Consider the following 24110-nt stretch of genomic DNA (forward strand, 5'->3'; position numbering starts at 1 on the left):
GTGGCAAAGAGTTCTGGGTTGGGAGCTGGGATCTGAATTCTAGAGTGAGAGCTCTGTCTGAGCTAGTCACAACTTGCTATGTGACTTTGGGTAGGGAGGCTATATAGCTTTTTCTGGGTCTAATTTCTCTTACGTGTAAATCAGACAACCTGAAAAAAATGGTACCTAAAGTCCATTTCAGGGCTATGATTATATAAGTTTATGCAATACCTGAGGAGAAGATGCAGTGTCTCTACTAGAACATACAGGAGATTCTGAACGGCTGGTGCTGGCAGCATTCTGAGATGGGTTTAATTTTCTGTAAAGCATACACATGTCCCAGTTAGGGAGACAGTTTTCAAATGTTCATGATAGAAAGCCTACCCTTGCTTCTTTTTTTGCATCTCAACCCTAAACTAACAATGACTAAAATAATTACTTATTTGCATCATTTTTAAAGGCAGGGGGAAAAAAAAAAAAAAAAAGAACTTACCTTGAGAGCACTGACTCTAATGACCGTCTGTCTATTTCATTGTATCCAGGCCAGTCTCTTTGAAGTTCTTTAAAAACATAATCCTTTAAGGTGTATGAGAGGTCCTTAGGATTCAGATTGGCTACCTGGAACATGGTGTGAAAACAGAACATTAGATCTTTTTGCGATTTCCTAGCCTAAAACAGGCAATCTTTTGGATTTATACTGAAAATAACTATACCAAATGGCTCCAAAGGGACTGCTAGCTTTGCATATGCCAGATCTCAATAAATACTATTTGACTTCACTTGGGGAATTAAATAAAACTTTATATGCATATTTTTTTTTTTCCTGGATGGCTGCTGTATGTTAAATAGTAATTATACCATTACGCAAAAAGTGGAGGAAGGTTTTTTTTTTAATAATTTTTTTTTCCTAGTCAAAGGAATCTAAGACAGTTTTCTTAACAACTTTGTTATTTATTTCTGGCTATAACTCCATTGGGGCTTTCCAGGTGGCTCAGTGGTAAAGAATCCACCTGCCAACGCAGGAGATGCTGTTCCATCCCTAGGTTGGAAAAATTCCCTGGAGAAGGAAATGGCAACCCACTCCAGAATCCTTGCCTGGAAATCCCATAGTCAGAGGAGCCTGGCAGGCTAGTCTGTGGGGTTGCAAAAGATTTAGGACTTAGCAACTATACAACATTAACTCCATTACTTTTGAGTCACCATACAAGTCCCTGACCACTTGTGTTAAGTAGAAATCAAACAGTGACTATATGCTGGTTTACAAAACTTTCCCTTCAGTAATCAACAGAAATTATCTTCATAAATAGTATCAGTTCTGATGATCTTTTTTAAAATTTAAATTTATTTAATTGAAGGCTAATTACTTTATAATATTGTATTGGTTTTGCCATACATCAACATGAATCCTCTACAGGTGTACACGTGTTCCCTATCCTGAACCAGTTCTGATGATCTTGTGTGTCATCTTCTTAGCTTGCTAAGCTTGCTCCTTATAGCTGCCAGTTCTCCTGAAGAACCACTTTTTCAAAATCCTTGAAATTCCCCCAAACCAATAAATGGAAACAGAAACCAAAACAACCCCCAAATTACTGTTTTTAGTCAGCCAGTTTATTTGCAAGTGTAATCTTTTCCTACAATTCCTTGTGTGCCCAAGCCCAGGCTCCATTAACAACATAAATGTATGGATTCAGGGGCTGAACCAAGAGTCATTTCCAAGGCTGGCAGAGAGGTATTCTTTTATTTTCCTACTGGAATGGTCTTTTTAAATAACTTTACTTCTTTCCATGTCTTTTAAAAGTACTATAAATTATAATAGATATTTTATGCTTTTCTCACAGCTCAGCTGAATATTAACAATGTTGATATACAGTAGAAAACAATAGGCTTCTCTTAAAATTTAAAAATAAATTAAAATGAGATACAACCAGATTTCTCAAAGTGAAATAAATACAATGATTTTACAATCTACATTCTGCTAGCTCCTAATTTATAACTCCAGCTTCAGTTGCCCTCTGGCCCAGACCCTTACATGTAACTACCTACTGAATATCCGTCTCCATTTGGGTATGTCTAACAGACATCTTCCAAAGAGAGGGCATGTAGACAGGACTCCTGACCCCCCTGCACACAGGCGTTCCTTTTCCTTCACTCCCTATCTCAGTCAGTGGCTCAGGATCCATTCAGTTGCTCCATTTTGTTGTTCTGGGGCAAAGTCCAAGAACTGACATTTTTGAAAAAGCTCCCTAAGGGATTCTAATCTGCAGCTAGGACTATGCTGCGGATCTAGACTATGCTCAAGATTCTATCAGATAGTCAGCAGTAACGGCACTCATGTCTCACTTGCTCAGGAAGTAAGTACACCTACATTTAAAAATTATATACACATACACGATCACATGACCACTGACGCACATCAGTAGCAGCCTCTCTGTGAACTGCCTCTGCCATCATTTTGTTCGCTCATCCTCTAACCTAGGAGGTAATTTACAACCTTTCTGAAAGTTCAGCCACAAATTATTTGATGACTTATAACCTGAACCTCCCTCCTTCTCTAAACAAAAAACTGAACACACATAACTATACCTTTATCCTCATTCATTCTTTCATCCTGTCTCTTGAGCTCTTAAAACTGCTATGTGACAGATGGATTTAAATTAAGTGTTTTCAAAAAGTACTCAAATGACTTAATAAGATTGTTGAGATTGCTCAAGATATCTTGGGGACTGGTTAACCCAGAACTGAAGATTATGATTTTACTCTTTCATGACATTTAGTATCATGATATGAATACAAGAGAAAACAGATAAAAAATAGACTTAAAAAATGTTATTCCTTGAATAATAGATGGAAACCTGAAGGTGTATTTTATTTTTTAAAGATGAAATTTAAGAACTTTGAAAATGTTACTGCTTTAGAAAAAAAGAAAGCAGACTGTGATTTATAGTGGATTTGAATGCTAACCAACATTTATGACCCAAAATCATTTTGAAAAATACAGGAAGTTAGAGCCTGAAGAACTGTTGACTTTAACAAAAGTAATGACCTACATTTATACATAAGCTTGTTATTTTATGGTAACTGATCAGAGCTAATACTTAACACATTCATATCCTTTAATGAAGACAGGTGACTGATGTCAGCATATCCAATGGTAGAAAAAGGCCGAGTATTACAGACAGAAAGAGCATGCAGGGTAAGACATTCACAATTATTTAGTAAGTAAAAATATTCTAGTTTATACCAACCAAAGACCAATAAAATACACTGTATAACTTCACCTACATAAACCAGGAAAAAGTATGGCAACAGTTTAGTACATTCAGTACTAAGAGCAGACAGCAAAAACTTATTTTTTTTTTTTAATGGACTTTCAAGCAAAATTTGTTTAATCCAAATGAAGATAAGGACTTGAAACTTTTTTCCGATCGTTCAGAAGCCTCTAACTTATAAAACCTAGTGTAACTGTTCAGTTAGTTTTTCATTAAATGTTTAAACCAAGATGAATTTAAGCTAATGTTCATATACCATTGATCAAAACGATCCTGAAATTTCTCTAACTCGATAATAATAACAAGCCTTCTTAAATGAACTCCCCAACAAGACGGTGGGCAGACGGAACTCTCTCCAGCTCTCCTCACCTGCTGCAGAACTGCTCCAAGGGAGTTTTTGTCTTTCTGATTGACACCGTCTTTCTGCAGTCGGGCCAGCAGCTCAGGTTTCTTATAGGCCTTCAGTGCCAGCAAGTGAATCACCCTGTCCCGATACGGCCGCTGAGAGACACTGTTGCTGCCGTGTGTCTTGCGAATTGTATTTGCAGGGTTCATGGGGGTTGACCTTTTCCTTTCAGGCACTGCATCTGAAACAGCTTGAGGAGCTTTCCGAATTTGCACTCTTTTCCCTAAAGTCCAGCAGAAATGACATTGTTAACACACTTGCAGGCAGTAACATCATGAGCATCTCAACTTCCATGACTGATTTAGGCATCTTTTCATTTCTGAAAGGAATAAAGACCTCATATTTCAGCTTTTGTTTTATAGAAAGATATGCAAACTGAAAGCATTCTGAATAAATGGCCTAAAATATAGATTTGGAATTTTCTGATAGAATCATTTATTGGAAAAAATAAAACTTATAGAAGCATTTTGGCCACTTAGCTACACATGGATAATAACTAGTGACACACACCATAGCAACACACTGGACATTTTAAGGCTGTAGGCATTTGATGTTAGGTGAAAATAATTTCCATATTCACCTGTGCTACTTACAGAACTTAAACCTACATGTTGTATGTCGTTTCTTTCAGACATGAATACAACGAACATGCTAAATGTGGAAAATATCTGTTTGTCTCACTAACGACGTACTCTCAGCTGAGCTCAGTCATTAGCTTAATTTCAGATTCAGAAGCCATGAAGAGAAGAGGCAGTCATAATTTGGGGTCAACCTTCACCAGGGTATTCACAAGCGATACTGCTTTTCAACAGAGCACAACAAACTCTGAGTCAAAAAACAAACAAAACCAACCAACCAACAACACAGTCTCAGCAGGCCAGACAATCAGATCCCTTCTCTGTGGTGCTGAGACTACCCAGGTGAGTTAGAGGAGTGGAGCGGTAAGAGGAGGCCCTCACCCCAGTTCTGCACAGGCCAGTGCCATGCACACAATCAACTCACTGTTTGCTTAAACTTGACAGTGACAAGTGTTTGGCAAGCGGCTGCTTCTAGAAAATACTGTGGGCTATGTGGATTCTACATGTGGGTGAAGCCATCAGGACATGGCTGGTCACTGATAACACCTGGTGACCATTCCTTGCAGAAGAAACAGAAATGAGAATGAAACTGGACTGACCCTCACTTTATGATTTCTGAGGTGAAATCTGAGTTCATTACAAAAGCCTCCAACTCTATGCCCTTGGGTTAAAGAGAAGGAAGAACTGGTAATGACAGCCAACGTGGAGCCACTGCACTAGGGATAATACTAGCAACTAGAAACAATGGAGAAGCAAGAGCAGTCTCTCCTGTGCTGTGACCATGGGTGAGAGCTGCGTGGGGCAGGAACTGTACTGAAGAGCAGTCCTGTCCATGCTGGGTCTTCACGGCCTGGCCAGAGGGGCTGTTTATTTGCTGTAATCCTACCTAAAGGAAAAAGAATGATCTCACTGGCTCTTACATTTCTTTACAATCTGGACATCACCAATTGTATATATCAGATCAAAATACTGACCAACAAAGGAACCAACATTAAAGGGTCACTGCCCAGGGATAAGAGAAGCTATTAAATTAAGGTACAATTAGTTTTGGAGGTGGATTTAGATCTGGTTTCTGTATTTTTCTTCAGAGATAGTTAGATCAGTGTCAGATGTGCAGGGAACTAATATTTATCTTGCACCAATTACGGGATGAGAGTGGGGCATTGTGCTAAGAACTTTACACATATAATATAGTCTCACAGTTAACTTGATGAGGTAGGCCTTGGTCCCATTTCACAGATGAGAAAAGTAGAGTTTCAATGGGATAAGCTCAAAGAGTAAAGTGCTCATTTAGTATTTGCAAGTTTCTGTGATTAATACCCAAGGTTTCCTACTTGTACTTCTTTTATTGGAAAGTTTTTACGAACAAATGCCCAATGTCTGTTCTTGATTCATGTTGGGCTGCCAGCTTCCTGTAGACGAAGCTCTGGCTGCTTTGTCAATCAGATTTTGATGGCTCACAAAATGAACTGACCAGCAGAGTATCAAAGAGAATGATAGCAAGAGAACAAGCAGATGGCAGAGAAGCAGAATCAAGGTGGCCTGTCCTGTGTTTTCCCACATTACCAGGCTGCCCGAGTTTGAAGACACGTTGAAATTTCTAATATGGCAACTACAAACCTTCCAACCCACCACTTCTCAGTTCCAACAGTGTTAGCAAATAGCACTATTCCTTGAAATTTTAATAGGAATTTGTGGAAAGAAAGAATAAAGGTCAGGCAAGTTTAGGAAATGATATAAATTCCACACTCCCCTCCCCCTTGAAACCTGCTTAACTTCCACTTCCCCAAACCAAGCTGACTGTGGATCCCTTTCCCACACTCTCTGGGGAGGGGGAGGGGTGAAGGATGGTTTTTAGCTAACTCATACTACCATGACTGGTGATTTAGAATGAATTCAGGCTAGCAAGGAAGGTAAATAGAAATGAAAACAAAAACAGGACTATCACTGTGTCGCAGGCTGCCCGACCTCTTCTGTAGGTCTGACCAACCTCTGGTCCCCGGTCTCAGGAGAGCCCCCAAGGTCTCCTGAGTTTACCCCACCCTCCCTGACGTGGACAGAGGGCAGCCAAATAAGGCAGGCTCACTGTGACCTTAAGAGGGGTCTAAGTATGATGTCTGGCAAGAAATTAGGATCTGGTTAGGGATACGACTGCCTTGGAGTCTCAGCTGGGATGGAATGCTAGACTATCATCAGTCCATGAGTCTCCTACCTGCAGAACACTCACTTCACCTTTACCTCATTTTAAATAGCCAGTCACAGGGTAACCTATTTCTTTCAAATGATTAAAGAAGAATGGAGCCACACTGGGCCACGGGGTTTTACACAAAAGTCACTGGCTCCCCACCTCCCCATCAGTTTGTGCCAATTTAACCAGGAAGGAGTCCTCTGATTTAAGGGAAGACAGGCTACAGACGAAGAAAACATCGGTATTGTATGTATGCAATTAGAGAATTGAGATGCTAAAGTTAAAAAAGAAAATAAAATAAAATAAAATAGAGCAGGAAAATGTCAGGTTCAAAGTGGGCAGAAGAAAGGCTTTATTTTTATTTTCTTACATTTGCCTCAGAAAAGTCCTTTTAATAAAGCCCATGGGAGAACCTAATTCTCTTCCCAGACCCAACTGCTAATCAATTCCCTGGGCTCCTTATATAAACAGCAGCAGCAGGTCCGACAGAGTTGGGTAATCTGGGACTAAATCTGAACTGTTTTGTTTCCTAACAAGGAGTCCACTTCCAGCTTCTCCATTTAATACGCTGGTGATAGGATTTATCCCTTTAATGACTCTGAGTAAACCATCTGAAAGGAAGATGTTAAAGCAGGCCCTCCGAAGGAGAGCAGGGACAGCAGCTGTCTTCTGCAGTTGTTTTTCTTTTCTGTGGAACCTAACCAGAAACCCTGGCAACACCAACCTGAGGCTTTAATAAAAACACTGGCAGGACCTTGACAGTGGTGTGACACTGTCATGGTTAAATACATGATCTACTGCAGGGGAAACCATTTCCACTACTTAGCATTTGGGATCACTTCTTCAAAAGGTTTACTATTAAAACATATGTAAACCTCAGTCACAGAATGCTGGAACGACAAAGGACCTTAGATGCTAACCTAAGTTCAAAACCCTTTATTTAGTATTTGAGAAAATTAAGGTCTCCATGTTAAATGATTTTGTCCAAAGTCACTCAAATAGGTACTAACATCAAAAACAAGGAGGATGGGAGCAGAAGTTGAAAAGACTGGAAAAAGGATCTTAGAAATTACATTGGTTGGGTTATTTAATATACCTAAATAACTAGCATACTTACAAATTTATGATTCAATACATTTCCAGAATTTAGATAGGAGTCAGTGAGCAGACATAAGATCCTGGTAAACTAGAGGTGATAAGTGTTTCGTTTTAAACAAAGGGGAAGGATCATAACAAAACAACAGTGCTCATCAATGATATAAATGGCATGACTACAACTGGACATAGTACTGACAAAAGGATAACCATATTTTCTAGGTTAACGCTTCTGTTCCTTTCCAGGCAAACAGGCTTTGCTTTTTTCTCTGCAGCCCACTGGAGGGTCATAGAAGCTCATGTTCCTGGTTGCCTAGGCTAGCTGAGCCCTAGGAGCTCAGCCTTCCTTCCCTGAAGCTGGGCTTGTGCCCTAATTCAACTGTCAGAGGCCTGGCACGATGCCATCACAACCCACAGTGACGCCAGCGTTATTTCTATTTGTCTTCTACCCAGCTGACACTATTAAAAGAAACCTTGTTCTACAGGGGCTTCTAAGCTGCCAGAGGTCAACTTCTGTTATCATCTCATAAGATAAATTCAATTATGAACTAAAGAGGTACCTCCTATTGTCTTATGAAAAAAGCCACAACTTGTTAATGAGGCCAAGCTCCTGGTTTTCCTATTTGCTGATACCAACAGCTTCATGGTGAAATGGAGAGGCAATGATTACCCACCTCCGAGGGTGACTGTGAGCTTAGATGACTGACTACGTGGACAGTGCTAACCAGTCCCTTGTGCATCAGAAGCGCCCGTTAAGTGCTGAGTAATGTTAGTACTGAAGGGTGACAGACAAGCATTTTACAGAGCGGAGTGAGTCAGTTTTGAGATACTGGAAAAAGCAGGAGGATACAAACTGAGCTGCCTGGAAGGAAAGACACATGGTAAGGGCCTGGTCCTGACAGAATTAAAAGAAAAAGATGAAAACATGCCATAATACAGAGGAGTAAAAAAATAAAAAACAAATACAGTAGAGCCAACTGGAGTCTTTTGCTCTACTGTACACAGAACTGGTCAGTCCCTTTTTTTTCTTTTCTTAAGGGTAGCGTGTGCAGTTTTGAGTTCTGAGGTGAAGAACTGGAGGCAGTCCAGAGGAGAGCAATAAGAATAATTAAAGGGTTGGGATGCGGGCCATATTAAGAAAAGTTAAAAGGAGCTGGGGTTATTTGACTTAGAGAATAAAGGGCTGAGGAGGTTAATGACAAGACTGAAGACCAGAGAACACTGTGCTGTGATGGTGTAGCCCAGGGCGCTGAGGAGAAGGCTAACAGAGCACTGGGTTGGCAGAGATCGCCACCGGGGGGAACGTATGTGTCCTCGTCTCCACAGGACAGAGATGTAATCTGGTTCAGAAGTTTAGATAACCTCAAATTCTATGTGGTCACTCTAAAAAATGTATATAAATTATTGGAAGTGCCAATAAGAAACCCTGCAAGTTTCAAAAGTCCCACACCATTAGGGCAACTAGGTCTGTGTGACTCGGGGTGTTGAAAAGTCTGTGTTGTGTAAGCTGTGAATGAACTGTACCAACCCTACAAAACAAACAAAAACACACGGACACAGGGTACACCCAAGATCTTTCCCTGGAAAAGTACAGTGATCACTGCCAATTTTCAAAAGTAAATCAAGGTGGAGGTTTTCTACTGGTTATACTGGGAAGAAAAAATAACCATTTTGATGGCTTGAGTCTTCTATTCCTTTGTCAAACATACCAGTTTACCTCATGTTTTATAAATTGGTAGTGTTGGACAGAGTTAAAAAACACTCTCAAAGCAATAGAGACAGTAAATTCATACCTTGCACTTAAATTTAAGTGCAGATCTTGTACATTTTAGAAACAATTTGAGATTTAGCTTACTAAAGTTAATTAGGTTACTTGTAAGAAGAAAGAGAGGAGGTTGGAAGTTGTTACCTTATCAGGTAGGAAAGAGAAGATGAAAAATCTCATTGCTTGTAACTTACTGGGCAAGGAACTGGGCCCCATGGGTACAGATACCTGGGGAAGCCATGAATTGTTGTTAAACCAAACTAAATGTATCTAAGCTAAGCACCAAGTCCCAGGAGCACTGGCTCTGTTCCAAAGAAATACTTACTAAGGATACTAGTGGAGCTTCTCAAAGCTGAATGCATTGTAACTCGTGCAGCAATGGGCAAATAGAGAAGTAAAATCATACAAAACCGTAGAAAGATGTTGATTAAGGATTTGGTTATTCAAGAGACTTTTTGTGAGCATTTATGTTTTCAAACTAATATCCTTTCATCATTTACTATCCAGTGACTTGTGTTATTAAACTAGCCATGGCCTCGTAGAGCTTATCCTCACTCTGGGTAATTCTATTACTACTGTTAATAGGCTCGTAAAGGAGAGACTCTTCTGGCTGGTCTGGTCTTCCCTTTGATCTGAGGGATACTTGAGTGAGCTGATAAAAATGAAGGGAGTGGGGCAGTCTCTTAATTAATGAAGAGATGAGGATTCATAATTGAGATGATATCACAATAGAATCATTATACTAACTAATGCTTGGCTATAAACACATTTTATACTTTTGTAATAAAAATTCCTTGTGCAAAGATCCTTTGACTCTAATAGAAAACTGGAAAGTTCTACTAATAGAATTTACTATAAAAAAATAACTCCACACAAGTGCAAAATAAGAACCATACTGTCCACCACTGAAATTACATCATCCAGTGACAAACACAGCAGTACCACTATCACAGTCTTACATAATAAAGTAACTTGACCAGATCCCCAATACTGTAAAGTAATAATAAATAGCCAATAGAAGATTTGGGATTTATAAAAGAAGTAAAATTTCCATCTATTCCATCAGCAGTATGAAGAGGACAAATGACTTTTGACCATGTTTTTAAAAATATTCTCAGTACTAATTTCTGTGTTTTCATTAAGTTAATATTACCAATATTTACCTATAGTGATCTTGAATTATTCCAATCAATCAGCAAGAAGGAGAAATATATCTATACCAACCTACATATGGTCCACCAGGTTTGATAACTTTTGTGCTTCGGTTGCGGGATTCCTCCTCTGCCTGGGTCATTCTTTCTCGTGTCATCTGATACGAGTCATTTGTTGCACACACCGTAATTTTATCTTGTATAAATCCCAGGCAATTGAGCTGGGAGGCTCCAGAGCTGTCAGGTAAGATGGTGGCTTGTTAGAGATGTCCCACATTTTGCACAATAAAGGCAAGCAGGAATTGTATAATTCTACAATCAGCAGCTTTAATAATAACTTTAAAATTCAAAATAACTAATATTAATCATTTTAAAATGTAAAGCTTATTTTAAAACTTTTAAGTTTCTTTTCTTCATTTCCTATCACGTATTTTTCCCCCCCTCTGGATAGAATGGGTGAAATGAACTCTCAGAGACTAAATCTATGAAATTTCGGGGAAAAAAATGAAACAAAACAGTATTTGGAGTGAAGACCAGGGTCCTGATGGGCACTGAAGTTCTACTTCATTTTTAAAAGAATTATCTACTACTGATGTGAGAAATGTTAAAAGCTTACTTTTAATGGAACCATAATGTGTATGCTTTAGCACTGACTAGCTGAAACAGATCCACCATAATAATTCCTTTTATTTTTAATAAGATTAGATTAATTTTGAGGCAAAAATACTGCCAAATATCATAGTTTGTTACTATTTATCAAAATACCCTAAACATTTGTAACTTTATATTTACATTTTTTTTACATTGTTAAATGTCTATAAGATAATCTGTTGATATAGCATATATGAAAAAAACACTAGACAAGAGATTTTTGCAGAAATATTTTAAAAAAAGAAACCTTTTGGTTAAACAATCACAAATACTAATGCTGGCCAGGAAGACAGTTCTGTATTCAAAGTATCATGCTGTATTAGGGGATCATGGTAACAGTTATGCTAGCATTTTACGAAGAAATTACTATTGCCTTAGACTAGAAATAGAAGTAATGAAAATGTCACTATAGCCCTGATATTCTATTTCTAAACTTAACTGGAAGTAGCTTTGTTATGATTGTACGAAGTAAGGGTTGACAAAATTTTTGTAAATTGCTAACAACTGTATAAATTCTATTTTTAAAAAGTCAGTTCATTCATCTCATGAATATTTATTGGGCAGAGACTGCAGGCTAGGCAGTGTGAGGTGCACAGGCTGTGACAAAGACTGACAGAAGTGGTCCCTCCTTCGAGGAGCTCTCTAATGAGTGACAAAGATGAACACACTGGAAATTATGATGCAGAGTGACAAATGACAGGGGGCAGGGACCCGCAGGAAGGTACTTCACATGGACTAGTGCACAAGGCAAAGGCTTTTAGAGGAAGTGGTGCCCAAGGTGATCTAGAGGGGTGACTAGAGAGAGGTGGAGGACAGAAGCGTTCTAGCGGGATAACCAACGTGTGCCACTTCTCCTAGGGGGAGCTAGGAGCAGGTTTTCAGTTTGACCAAAGAGAGGTGGCAAGGATAATTAATGAGACGAGACTGAACAAGGTGCAAGAAGTACATGACACAGGGCTTTGGAGGTCACAGTATGGATTTTGGACTTTATCCCAAGAATAACAGAGACTGAAAATAAGAGAGAGAAAACATCTCATTTATACTGTAGAAAAGTTGATCAGGATGAGGAACAGATTGAAAGGAAGGGGGCACTCTTGTGAAAGCTGGAGACCAGTCAGGAGGCTACTGAAGGATTACAGACAAGAAGTGATGGCTTGAGCCAGAGTAAGAGCAGTGTGAATGCAGAACAGTAAATAGATTTCAGAGACCGGGAGGAGGCAGCATTGACAGGATTTGGTCAGTGATTAGCCATGGGGGGTGGGGTGGAGTGGGGGTGTTCAAGAGTGTGCCCAGGCTACTGGGGGTTACTGGAATACTACGGCCGGTAGAAAGAAAATGAGTTCAGTGCTGGACATGGTGACTTTGAAGAAGGAGCAGTCTCAGGAGGGAATGGACTGTGAATAACGCTAATATTTAAAATAATCAATAGGAAGATGAAAATAAGACTACAAGAGGCTGCAAAAGTACAGCCAGAGAGGTGGAGGGGCATCAGAAGAACAGTGTGTCAAGTCATGGGAATAAAATGCTTCAAGAATCAGGGTGGTCCACAGGGTGAAATGCAGGCGACAAGTCCAGAATAGTCAGTAAGCAGCCGCTGGGTTTATGGGCAAGGAGGTAAAGGCTAGCTTTGGGGAGCATAATCCAGTGGAATGGTGGGGACTGAACTAGACTTTGGGCCCAGAGGTGAGTGCAAGGAAGGTGGGTTTTTGTTTTTATTTTCTTTTTTAATGAGGCCGACTTGAGCTGAAAAATCAGTGAAAGGAGGGGAAGGAAGTGGGGAGAAGGGGAAGGAAGAAAAGACTGCAGTATGACATGCTGGTGGCAGGAAGCTTGAATTTCAGCATCTCCCCTTATTAATCACTAACTAATTTCCATAGTGAGAATAAGCTCAACCTATTGCCAGTCATGATGAAACGACAGTTTACACCATCCAAGGTCAAGAAACAGATGTTTACATGAAACCAGAATAGGCTGTCAACACTGTGGGTGAGAAGACATTCCCCACATTCTCTACTCATCCCTTTTGAACTCAGTTGCCTTAAAAGTTGAAATACTGTGTCACATGTGTATAGATGTTCCTATAGTCTTTCTCTAGCTGTTTTCTACACTTGAATATGCGTTACTTATAGAGCTGTATTATATATTTTCACTAGGACTCTGAATGGGCAGAGTTAAGAAATTTTTAAAAGGTAATTTTTGACTGTGAGAGTTCTTGCATCTTACGTATAAGAAAAGTGAGGCCCAAGGAGATTTTAAACGAAAGATAAGAAAGAGACTAGTTAATATGTATTCTTGGAACATCTATTTGTGGAGTCAGCCAACCCTTTCAAGACTGGAAAATGGGTGTAAGAGAACCCTTGCCCTTGAAGAACTTGCACAGCTGTAGTAGAGACAAGATCCACGGAAAACCCAAACCAAATTGAATAGAAAAGATGCAACCAGATTATACAAAGGTATTCTTGCCAGGTTGTGAACTGAGAGTTTGAGTGCTTCTGTTTTTATAAGGGCAAATTTCAATGTATATTCTTACCACACTTGGATCATACTAATGGAGTTGTGACAATTTTCTCACGGTAATGGTTTCTTTTCTGTTTGGCCCATCATGGATACTTTTGTAAAATGACCTTAAATCCTTCTCCAAACAAGCAAGGTAGAAATAAACACACAGGGTATTTATGAAGTTAGGGAGAAACCATATTACCTATGATGACAGGCCTGGTTTTGAAGAGGGAATTAAGTTCCTTAGTAAAATTCTAATTTTGGACAGAGTTCAATTTGATATTGAAATGTTCTCTAGAAAAAAATAATTTGCTGAAGACAAGTATTATAGGTGATGGCACAATTAGAAATTGGTGTGCCCTGTGGTCTGTAAAGAATGCCGGGGTGGGAGTTAGAACTCAGTTCTCATTCAGTCCACCACTAACTAAACAGCTAAGTAACACCCATAAATCACCTGTGAAGTGGCAGGGTGGAAGCACACAGTTGCCAAGGGCTCTTTCACTTGGGGATGCTATAATCTAATGCAGCGCTGCCCCGCAGACCTTTCTGCAATTTCAAACGTTCTGTATATGTGCTGTCCACCACGAGAGCCATTAGCCATGTGGTTATTTAGCCTGTAATATGTGGTTAGTATGAGTGAAGGACTAACTTTTATTTCACTTTTGTCATCTGAAATGTAAATAGCCACACGTAGCCGGTGGCTACCACAGTAAACAGTGTAGAAAAGTCTATATAACCTGGTACACATGCAACTTATACCAAAAAGCGTAAGTTTGGGGGAAGGCAATTTTTAGAAAGCAAAATTAACATATACTCAGGGAAAACGGCAGGTTAAGATAAAGCAACATTTATTTAGTCGCCTTAAATGGGAGGAGAAACTCAGAGCGCTTTCAGTGCGGTGTCTTTTTTGTATCTCTGCCCCCTGAGCTCACTGGGAATACAGCTCTCTCTCTCCCCCACACAGCAAGCGCTCATGGCTTCAAGTCCTACAGGGGAGATACAGGGATGGACAGCCCTGGGGAACTTTGGGCCAATGTTAGTGTTTCTCGGGGGGCTGGGGGCTCTAAGGCCTTGTCTTTATCCACTCAAGGGGCCCATTCTTTAATCAGAAACAACCACAGCAAAGAAGAGTGAAACAAGCAGCTTATTGTTTACAGAGGACCTAAGCAGATAAGAGTTCCACAGGCACCCTGGGCTATGGGTGTGTGTTCTTGTCTTCCTCCCTCCATTTTCCCCTTAAAATCAGAAGGGACTGCTCTCCTGGGGTTAATTTCTAGTTTCCATTCTGCTGCAGAATAAAGATTTCTAAAAATCTATCTTACAACATGCCTTGCACAGGGAAAGAGGAAGGGCATATATAAGACACATGTATTTTCCTCCTTTATACATGAGTGTGAGTCTTGAGGTTACTACCACAGTGGTCTCTAACCTTTTTGGCACCAGGGACCAGTTCTGTGAAAGACAGTTTTCCCACAGATGGCGGTGGGGGTTGGGAGTTGGGATGGGGATGGCTCTGGGACGATTCAAGCACGTTACATTTACTGCACATTTTATTTCTAATCTAATGCCGCCGGCTGATCTGACCAGAGGTACCCGGTTGTGGCCTGGAGGTTGGGGACTCCTGTAACTATAAAGTACTCTTACTTATATTCAGTGATTAAGACCTTAAAAACCCCTGAAACTTGTATTTAATTAAAATAAAATAAACCATGTTCTATAGGTAAAAAATCTATACTTTAAAAATTCCTCGAGGGCAAGAATCTTAAATTTTTTGTGATTGCATTCCACAGTGACAAATATAATTTCTGGCACATAGTATGTGCTCACGATTTCTCAAATAAATAAGTGAGGTCTGCAATTCAAGTCAATAAATATTTAAGGAATGACTACTATGTGTTTTATTCTTTATTAATTTAAGAAAAAAAAAACCCTCAAAGAAAAATTACTTACCCTTCAGCATACCTTGAAACACACTTACCTGGAGAAAGTTTGCTGGATGCAGTCAAAGCTGCCCTGAGGGTTGTCTTTACCCACATTTGACAAATAGAAGTTAAAGGTATGCACTTCGTTGAGGGGATCATTTTTAGGGATTTTGACAAGCTAAAAGGGGGACAAAGAGAGAAACACCTCAAATTATAAATGTGCTATAGAATGATCTGATGACTGACTTTACTGTTTTTCAAATGACATTCATTTTTTACCCAAACCCTCTTGAGCACTTACATTTATACCGTTTAAATTACTGAATCATTCAAGGAATCTGACAAGCATGCCTATAACTTACCACACTCTGATTTCAATTTTCTGCTCTAAAGTGTCAGTAATTATGTCAGCTCAGTAATTAGTCTATAAGAGGAACCCTCTTCTTTTCAAAGTAGAAATTGCTTACATCTCACATAGAAGAGTTATCAGTGAACTTGCTGAAAAGCTCTTCCTCTTCTGAGACACACAGGTTCTGCCTGTGGCTTCATGACCCCCTGCTAAATAGCATCTAGATATTTAGATGGTCTCTGAGACAGTCTATATCCCAATCCTTTCCTGTCTTATTACATACACATTTCATTTTAATTCTTACTTCTTGGAGTACTACTTTTGAAGAGTAAGTAACTAGCAGCATAAGGTGAATACCGTAATTACATTCACAGCACAACACATGTGGGTGTTTCTCCCTCCTCCTCCTCCTTCTGTTTTACAGAACAAGGTCAGCAGCCCACAGAGGTGATTCTGCAGGCCCCCAAGGCCGAGTCCTAGGCAACACTATGGAACAGGCGGATGTCTTCTATGCTCTTGGCTCAAGGCCTGGCTCCTTTCCTAGATGAGTGGCCCCAGAAGCAAAGGGACAGGATTGCTCTCAATTACTGAGGCCCTGTACCAGGCATGTTTTCCTGGCACATAGTGGGGGATTAATAAATACCTGTGAATACACGGACTGGAGATTTCTGTCTTTCAACTGTACCACTCTTCCCAGCTCCCAAGACCTTTCTTCCCTTGGGTATACAGGGGCCACCACATGGTGTTAGGTGGTGATAATGAATGGGTTTTATTGGAAAGAATGTAAAATCCTGCTCTCTAGCCTCCAAATATGTACTCTAGGCAATTTAATAGACAAGCGAGGAGGGAGAAAGTGTTTTCTAATTCTCTTTCTTCTCCCCCAAATCTTCCCTTTCCATCAAGGGAAGAGTAAGACTCAGAGCTAACTGGCTGCTAGGTGTATGTCCTCCTTAAGGTCTAGGACAGCAGCAGGTGGACAGGGAATGAAGGTATGAATGCTTGAATGACTTCCCTTCCTCAGCCATGACTCACTTAACCTCCACTCACCTTCCCCCTCAACCCTTCCTGCAGATCTGGAGAACCTGCTTGGGGAGATTTTCCACAGCAGTGGTGAACTGATTTCCAGGCCAGGTTCTGGCTTCCGTTTAGGCCTGAGGTCTTCTTTCTTACAGGGTTCAGGTCTGGGACTGCATAAGTACTTTACCCATCAGAGTATGGAAGACTGCTCCTTTTGGGAGCTTCTAAACTGCATTTTTAAAAAGTAGAATCATACACTTTTTTTCTATTTTGGAGGAGTGATTAGAGTTTGTACTCAAATTCTATAAATGTTCAGTATTCTTTCACTGAAAACTTTTAATTACTGGAGTCCTTAAGTTCAGACATCTACTAAACACAACATGGCTTTTCCTTTCTTATCATCTTAACTGTGATTCTTCTTAAGTAACATTTATACTTCTTAAGGTGAAAAATTATCTTCCTATACATTTTTTTTTCATTCTTAAGCACATACATACACAGAAAGTCTTTGTGTAAACTTGTAGGGTTTAATAACAGAAATACCTTGCATGAATTAATTGCTGTGTACACCACTCAAAGCATTAAGGTCTGGCCTGATGGTGGGCATAGAAAGCTTTCTTATTCTTTAAAAGAATATCAAATAGAAAAAAAAATGCTATAGTCATTTAAAAAATATGACACTGAACAGAATAGGAAAGAATCAGGTTAAAAAGAAACAAAGTTAAAAAAATACACAACCTGCGCTATGAACCCATTAAAGTGTTTGGAAGCTTGTCCGCCACAGGGATCAGGAGAGCAGTTTTCGTCAAGGGGCAGTTTCACCCCCTCCAGGGGACACTGGGTGTGGCAGGTTGCTCCTGGCATCTCTTGGATGCCCGGGATGTCGCCCAACACGTTACAGTACGTACGCAGGATGGCCCCACAACAACGAATCACGCAGCCTCTAACACGTTAGTAAGGCTGACACTGAGAAGTTATGGATCAGAGACAGAGGTAGGTTAGTCTCCTAGTAAAGAAGAGAATTCTGACTTCATTGACTTTTGATAATTAATGAAGAATTAGAGGGGAAAATGGTATCTTTAAAGAAATCAAAGTACCCATTAAAGAAAAAAAAGGAGGTATGGAGAATGGAGAATGACAGCAGGGCTTCTCAAAGCTCCCTCCTGCCTGCTGCCCCACCCTCTGGCGTGTACGGGAGCAGTGTGCACACAGGAGCAGGGGCAGGTGTCAGGGCAGATCATGTTTCTGAGGGGCATCCTGGGTGCATATCATGGTATTTTTCTCCAGCTGAGGAGCTGGGGTGGAGTTGGAGGTTAAGGAATGATGAGTTGCCACAGAGTTTCCACAAGTGAGTTTCTATATCACTTTTCCTAGGTGGTTTTCAGAGCAGGAGCAATGCAGATGGTATGTGCGTGTTTAGTTGTTCAGTCATGTCCTGCTCTGTGTGACCGCACGAACTGTAGTCCTCCAGGCTCCTCTGTCCATGGGATTCTCCAGGCAATCTGGAGAACCCACTGGAGTGGTTTGCTATGCTCTTCTCAGGCTTTTCTTATAAAATATCTGAGAGCAAGATGTCAACCATGCAATTTTCTTATCTTTAAAATTTCAGAAGTCTACACTGTACAGTCTGTAGATTTAGTATATCTTATTTCCTGAAGGAGATGGTACAAATCAGATATAAATTTTATGTGCATCAATATCTGAATATATTAGGAATGAAATGTATGTACAAAGAGTACTTATTTTTATACTGGTAAATGTACTTATTTTATACTGGTAAATGTACTTATTTATTTAATGATAAGAGTATTTATTTTATACTGGTAAATGTGCCCAACAGTTTGGCTTCTTGGGCAAAGGCTTAATGGAAAGAGCAGGTTGTGTATGGCAACTAGAGCAGGCAGGAGAGGCGACAGAGTGGGGCGCGTCAGAACTCAACTATGGGGGCCTCAGAGTGGACCAGAACCCGTGCTGAGGGCCACAGCTAAAGTGGGATCGGAGTCCTTGTCTGATCCAGGGCCATTTCAGAGACTAGACTCCAGAGGAACTTGGGGATACTCATTACTTCTCCCTCTAATATACAGGAACCTACTCCATAGCTTATTTAGATAGTGAAGTAGGAGTCAGTCTTTTCTTCCAGAATGATTATGAAGCATTTTCTTATAAACTGGGCTTTGGGTTATGGACTATGACTAGGGGGAGATGAAAATGACTGTTATTGTTGGGCCTAGGATCGGCTTTTGAAGACAGGGCTAATCACCATGGGAAAAGAAATTCCAAGGTCTGATTTAGAAACAATTTTGGAAGAGCATCCCTATGTATGATAGGAACTTCTCAGTTTTAATTATATTGAGCTTTTCCTACAAGTCAGTGGGAATACTTTTAGAACTTTAGGGACCCATGGTCTACTTGAAATTTTTAGCTAATGCCTTAAGAGTGAAATGTTATTTTAAAAGTATCAAAGACTCTGATTCCAAACAGTTTCTTATTCACAATGAATATAAAAATATACTACCGTGATCTGGGTAAGTTGAAAAGTAGATTTTAATTTTCATTCCAAATATGAGAGGCTGAAAATCAAAAGGCTTAGGACCACAATCCACAACCCTCCTCCCAAACGCCAGGCTGTCTTTGATAAAAAGCTATGAAGACAAAGTTTCAGGAAACTTTCAGACATTTATAATTAACATAAACACTGTATACCAAGATGTGTAAGTCAAAGCTTCTAATTACTCTGAGACACAAGTTCAGGCATGTGGCACTGGAATACTGTCTGAAAGGTCATTTCAACATCGAGTCACAGACCTCTGTTTTACAAAAGGATATAAGGGCAGAAGCGCAGTATGTGTACTGCTGCAAGTTTCTCATACGGGCATGCTAGCATCTGCTTAAAAGCCACTGGTACTTTTACTGCAGAGGTTTCTTCACTGGACTGGACTGAGGTACATACTAGATTAAAAATAGAACCAACAAGGTGTTTTTTCCCATTTATTTAACACAAATGCTTTATTCTGTTGTGGGTATTACAAATTATTTAGGTTTACATAAGCTTTTATTTGGCAGCAATTCTATAATTTTTATCAGCCTTTTCTACTAAGGTAACTGCAAATGCTCAGTGAGATGTTCATGACCCAGCAATACCACAGCTTGATTATGACAACTCTTGGTCCTTAAAGCAGACCTGCTGGCAGGGCCTTGGAGATGATTTAGTTGAGTGGCTGCATCCTACAGATTTGGAGCAGAGAGAAGCTAAGTGATTTGCTCAAGGTTACATCTCTATTTAAAATTGTAACCCTTGTACTCCTGACCTCCTGACTGGCCCCATGTTTGTCTAAAGTACTTAGTACCTATACTACTTAATTTTGCTTATTGTCTTTCTCCCCTGGCTAGGCCTTCTAATCCTTAGACGGCCATGGGCTTTTGTCTGGTTTGTTCCAGGTATTGTCAGCATCTTGAATAGTATGTAGCAAAAAGCAGTCCCTCCATATGTATTTGCTAGATAAATAAAAATGGTGAATAAAGCCTCAGCCACAGCGAGAACTGAAGTGTCTGCTTTCTTTCCACCAATATTATAAAGCATGTTGAAATTTCCTTATATGAAAAAGGTTCTATCCTCAAATAAATTTGGGAAATGCCAGCTTAAACAAAATCATTTACTGTAAACTAGGTCCTTTCACTCTGAATAGCAATTTCCCAGTTTTTATGGCCTCAGAACCCACTTCCCTCCATTCCTATAGTATCTTAGGAGGTCCGCTTGTCTCTTAATATTATTGGACTAAAATAGCTATTATTTTACTATATATAAACTATATATCTTAGTTTGGATACAAAAAATGCTACAAACATTTAAACATTAGAATTCTCTGTTGTTCTCAAATCCTTTCCTGACTCTTAATGATTCTGTAATTGCCTAATAATCTGGAAAATTCAGTTTAGCTAGAGAAATGTATTTGCATGGTATTGGTAAGGTTCCAGAGTTTAGGGGCAGAATAAACCTAGAATCAGAACAGAAAATAGAAACCTCAACCTGAAAGCCACAAAGTCCTATTTTTCAAACTAGAGCTGCAGTTTTAACTTTAGGCCTAACATTATGGGTTTAGGGAAGAAAAAAAGCTTCTCAGATCAGTCCAGATGTAGAAACCAATGCTGGGGTGGGGGTGGGGGAGTAGGGAGGGGATCTTTCACTGGCAGTAGAAAAAGTTTAGGTATTAGAGAAATCAGTAAGAGATGAATGTTCCCACTGACAAGGAATGACAGGGAGGGGAGTGGATCCCACACATATTACAAACATCTGAAACTTCCACATGATAGAGGCTTTACTGAGAGTAGTGCAAAATGCTAAATTTATCTGCACAATCGGAAATGTTGGCAGTTATTTTTAAAAAAACTCAGGCCATATACCAATTAATATGAATAATTCAGGACAAAGTAAGTCCATTTATTTCCTTGCATTCTTCCTCTGTAGCAAGATGTACAGTATTAAAGTAAACGTAGACTAGCCTTTTCTATTCTTCTTCATATAGTTCCTTAAATCCCGTATTAGGACTTAAACAAATCACGTTGGAAGGGTACAGTAGTCAGTACTACTGTAGTTTCCTTTGAAACCACATTCTCACCCCTAATATATTCTTTTAAATTTATGGCTGTTTTGGGGGAAAACATCATTGATGACAACATATCAAAAATTAATTTCAATTGGTTACAAGTAAGCAATACCATCTACAAAAGTAAAGTGTTAATTTTTGACAGTCAAATACACCCAAGTTGCTGTATCACTAAAACTGAAAAAAAACTTCCTTGAGTAATTTTTGGCTCTCTTAATAAGGTTTCTCTTTAATATGAAACCAGCCTTCTAAATGTTGGTCTATCCAGTAAGATGACACTGACTGATTTGTTCATTTATTCCACAAATATTAACTGCCAGCCTACTGTGTTAGGCACTACTCTAGGTTTCTGTGACATATTAATGAATAAAACATTACAATGATCCCTGCCATTGGGCACTTATATACAGAAATTCAGAAGAGATAATGATTACTTCGACCAGGAGATGGGGAGAAGTAGAGGGATTCAAGATATAATTTGTAGGTAGAGATGGCAGGATTCCTAGACATACTGTGAGGAATGAAAGAAATATCAAGGTTGATGCCAAGGCATTTTCCCCTGGAAGAATGGAGTTGTTTTGGGAGAGTGTGTGTGTGTACACACATATACATATATGTGCATATATATACTCATATGTACATGTATATATTTATGTTTGTATATTTATTCTTGGATATGATGATGAGTACCTTAATGTAAATCTGCTAAGCACATGAAAATACAGTTGACCAATGCTGGTTTCACCAGCTAAAAGGGGCTTCAAAATGGGTTTTGTTATGACTCATTTTGTAGCTCCATGGCCAAAAATTATTGAGAAGGGCCCAGGTGGTTGGGGGTAGTTGGTTGGTAGCTGGGTATTTCCAGGAAAAGGGGGGAAGGTCAGTTAGTGGCAGGGGTAAGATGCAAATAGCAGATACTAGAGAACCAGGGAAAAGTATACAGACTATGGAGTGTGAGGGAACAGAAAATCTGTATTTAAAAATGACTGCAAAATTGAGCTAAATGCCAGAATAGCTTTTAGAAGAAAAATGACAGAGCCACCAAGAGAATCTGATAAGTTTGTTCAAATTTCATAGCTGGGCTAATCCATATTGCCTCTGTGGTGGCAAAAACTAAAACTTCGTGTTCAGTTTCATAATCCTTATCCTAAAATTGCTTTTCATTTTATTAACCATTCCCTTCTGAAATTTAAATATATTCCACAGCATCAATGCTTCTATAGGAAAGAATTCTCATCCTACTCCTAAATCTGCCCACCCTGTCACATAATCTGTCTCCTAGTTAATAAACTACTAGTCATCTATTTTACTGAGGTTACTGGCATCCCAGGGAGTCAACTTTGGCTCTTCGTTCCCCCCACACCACCGCACACCCCTCGGCATCCAGACGCAAGGCCTACTGCCTTTACTCCCCAAATTCTCTCTCAATGTATGTTCTTGTGCCCTTCCTCTGTTTGGGCTCAATATCACCTGCTTGGACATCTTGTGATCTGGCCTCCACTTTTTGTCTTCTCTTGATCCCATCCTCTAATCATTCAGCTGCCAAAATCAGTTTCATAAAATGCCAGTGTGACCATGTCAATCCCAAGCATCATAATTTCTGTATGGTTCCTTCTACTGATCTGTTGTGGAAGTAAGCTCCTGAACTGGAAGGACACTTGCAGCTCCTTCCCAACAGACCTGGGCCTCACTCTCCACCTTGTACTTGACGTACCCATTTCTGTTTTGACCTGTGCTAACTTACCCTTTATCTACCCTCAGTTCAGGAGCCTTTCCTTCCCCAGGGAAACAGGTTCCCTTTTTTGGCCCCACAGCCCCCTGGGCTCGCCTCTCCTGCTGCCCTCACTGTACTGTGTGCTGAGCACTTCTTCATATGTCTTCCTTCCTATTAGACCAAGAGTTTTTTTGGGGGGCAAGGACCATGGTCTTACTTTCACACATATTGGAACATAATAGATACATAATAAATATTTGTTGGATCCATCTGAAGAAACTTAGAACTAGATTAAATGCACTCTGAAGAAGACTTTCGCCAGGAATACTAAAAAATTAGATCTATATCTGAAATAGATCGCTTAAAAGAGTCAGTGGAAAACCAGAGCAGGCAAAAATAAATAGCAAAATGAAAGGAAGAAACAAACAAACGAACAGCAAACAGCAGGCACTGTGTGGTACAAACGTCAAGATGAAAAAGTTTCTTACCTCCTTGTGCTATGTTTAGTCCCAAGCCTAGGTCAAGTGGTTGCCTGAGTTTGTAGAACTTAAATTTATAATATACATTTTTCTTTTTTAAAAAAATTATCTTCATCTTTATTAAAATATTCACATGATACTCTGGCCTTATGAAATTCCATTTGAAAATATGATCTAGCATCTTTAAGACCACTTTGCATTTTAAAGGACTTAGGGAAACCACACTAAATAATTCTAAACTTAGCAATTCTCCTGGTCAAATAGGAAGCAGAATTTTGTTTTTTTAAAAAATGGCTTGTTTCTCAGAAACAAAGCCCAAACCTGATTTCTACAAGGAAAAACAATCTTTGATATGAATGTCAGTTTCCAAATTCATTGCTAATCTTCTCTCCTTGTTCTCCTGAAGTCTTGAAGAAAGCTTTCTGTAATATGCCAGGAGGCACT

General features: G+C 39.6%; 1 protein-coding gene across 2 annotated transcripts in view; it reads right to left on the reverse strand.

Moving 5' to 3' along the window:
* Window positions 1-24110, reverse strand: part of ELL2 (elongation factor for RNA polymerase II 2) — a 73852-nt gene that overhangs the window by 15143 nt on the left and 34599 nt on the right. The window contains exons 3-7 of one of the 2 annotated variants that reach the window (XM_070794056.1): window positions 15560-15681; window positions 10505-10668; window positions 3618-3877; window positions 473-597; window positions 211-298 (exon numbers count right to left, since the gene is read on the reverse strand). In XM_070794056.1, coding sequence (XP_070650157.1) covers window positions 211-298; window positions 473-597; window positions 3618-3877; window positions 10505-10668; window positions 15560-15681 — 759 coding nt within the window. Of the gene's footprint in view, window positions 1-210; window positions 299-472; window positions 598-3617; window positions 3878-10504; window positions 10669-15559; window positions 15682-24110 lie in introns of those variants that run through there. The other variant, XM_019965437.2, reaches the window with a different exon arrangement.

The sequence above is a fragment of the Bos indicus genome, chromosome 7 (assembly GCF_029378745.1).
Source record: "Bos indicus isolate NIAB-ARS_2022 breed Sahiwal x Tharparkar chromosome 7, NIAB-ARS_B.indTharparkar_mat_pri_1.0, whole genome shotgun sequence".
Lineage (NCBI taxonomy): Eukaryota > Metazoa > Chordata > Mammalia > Artiodactyla > Bovidae > Bos > Bos indicus.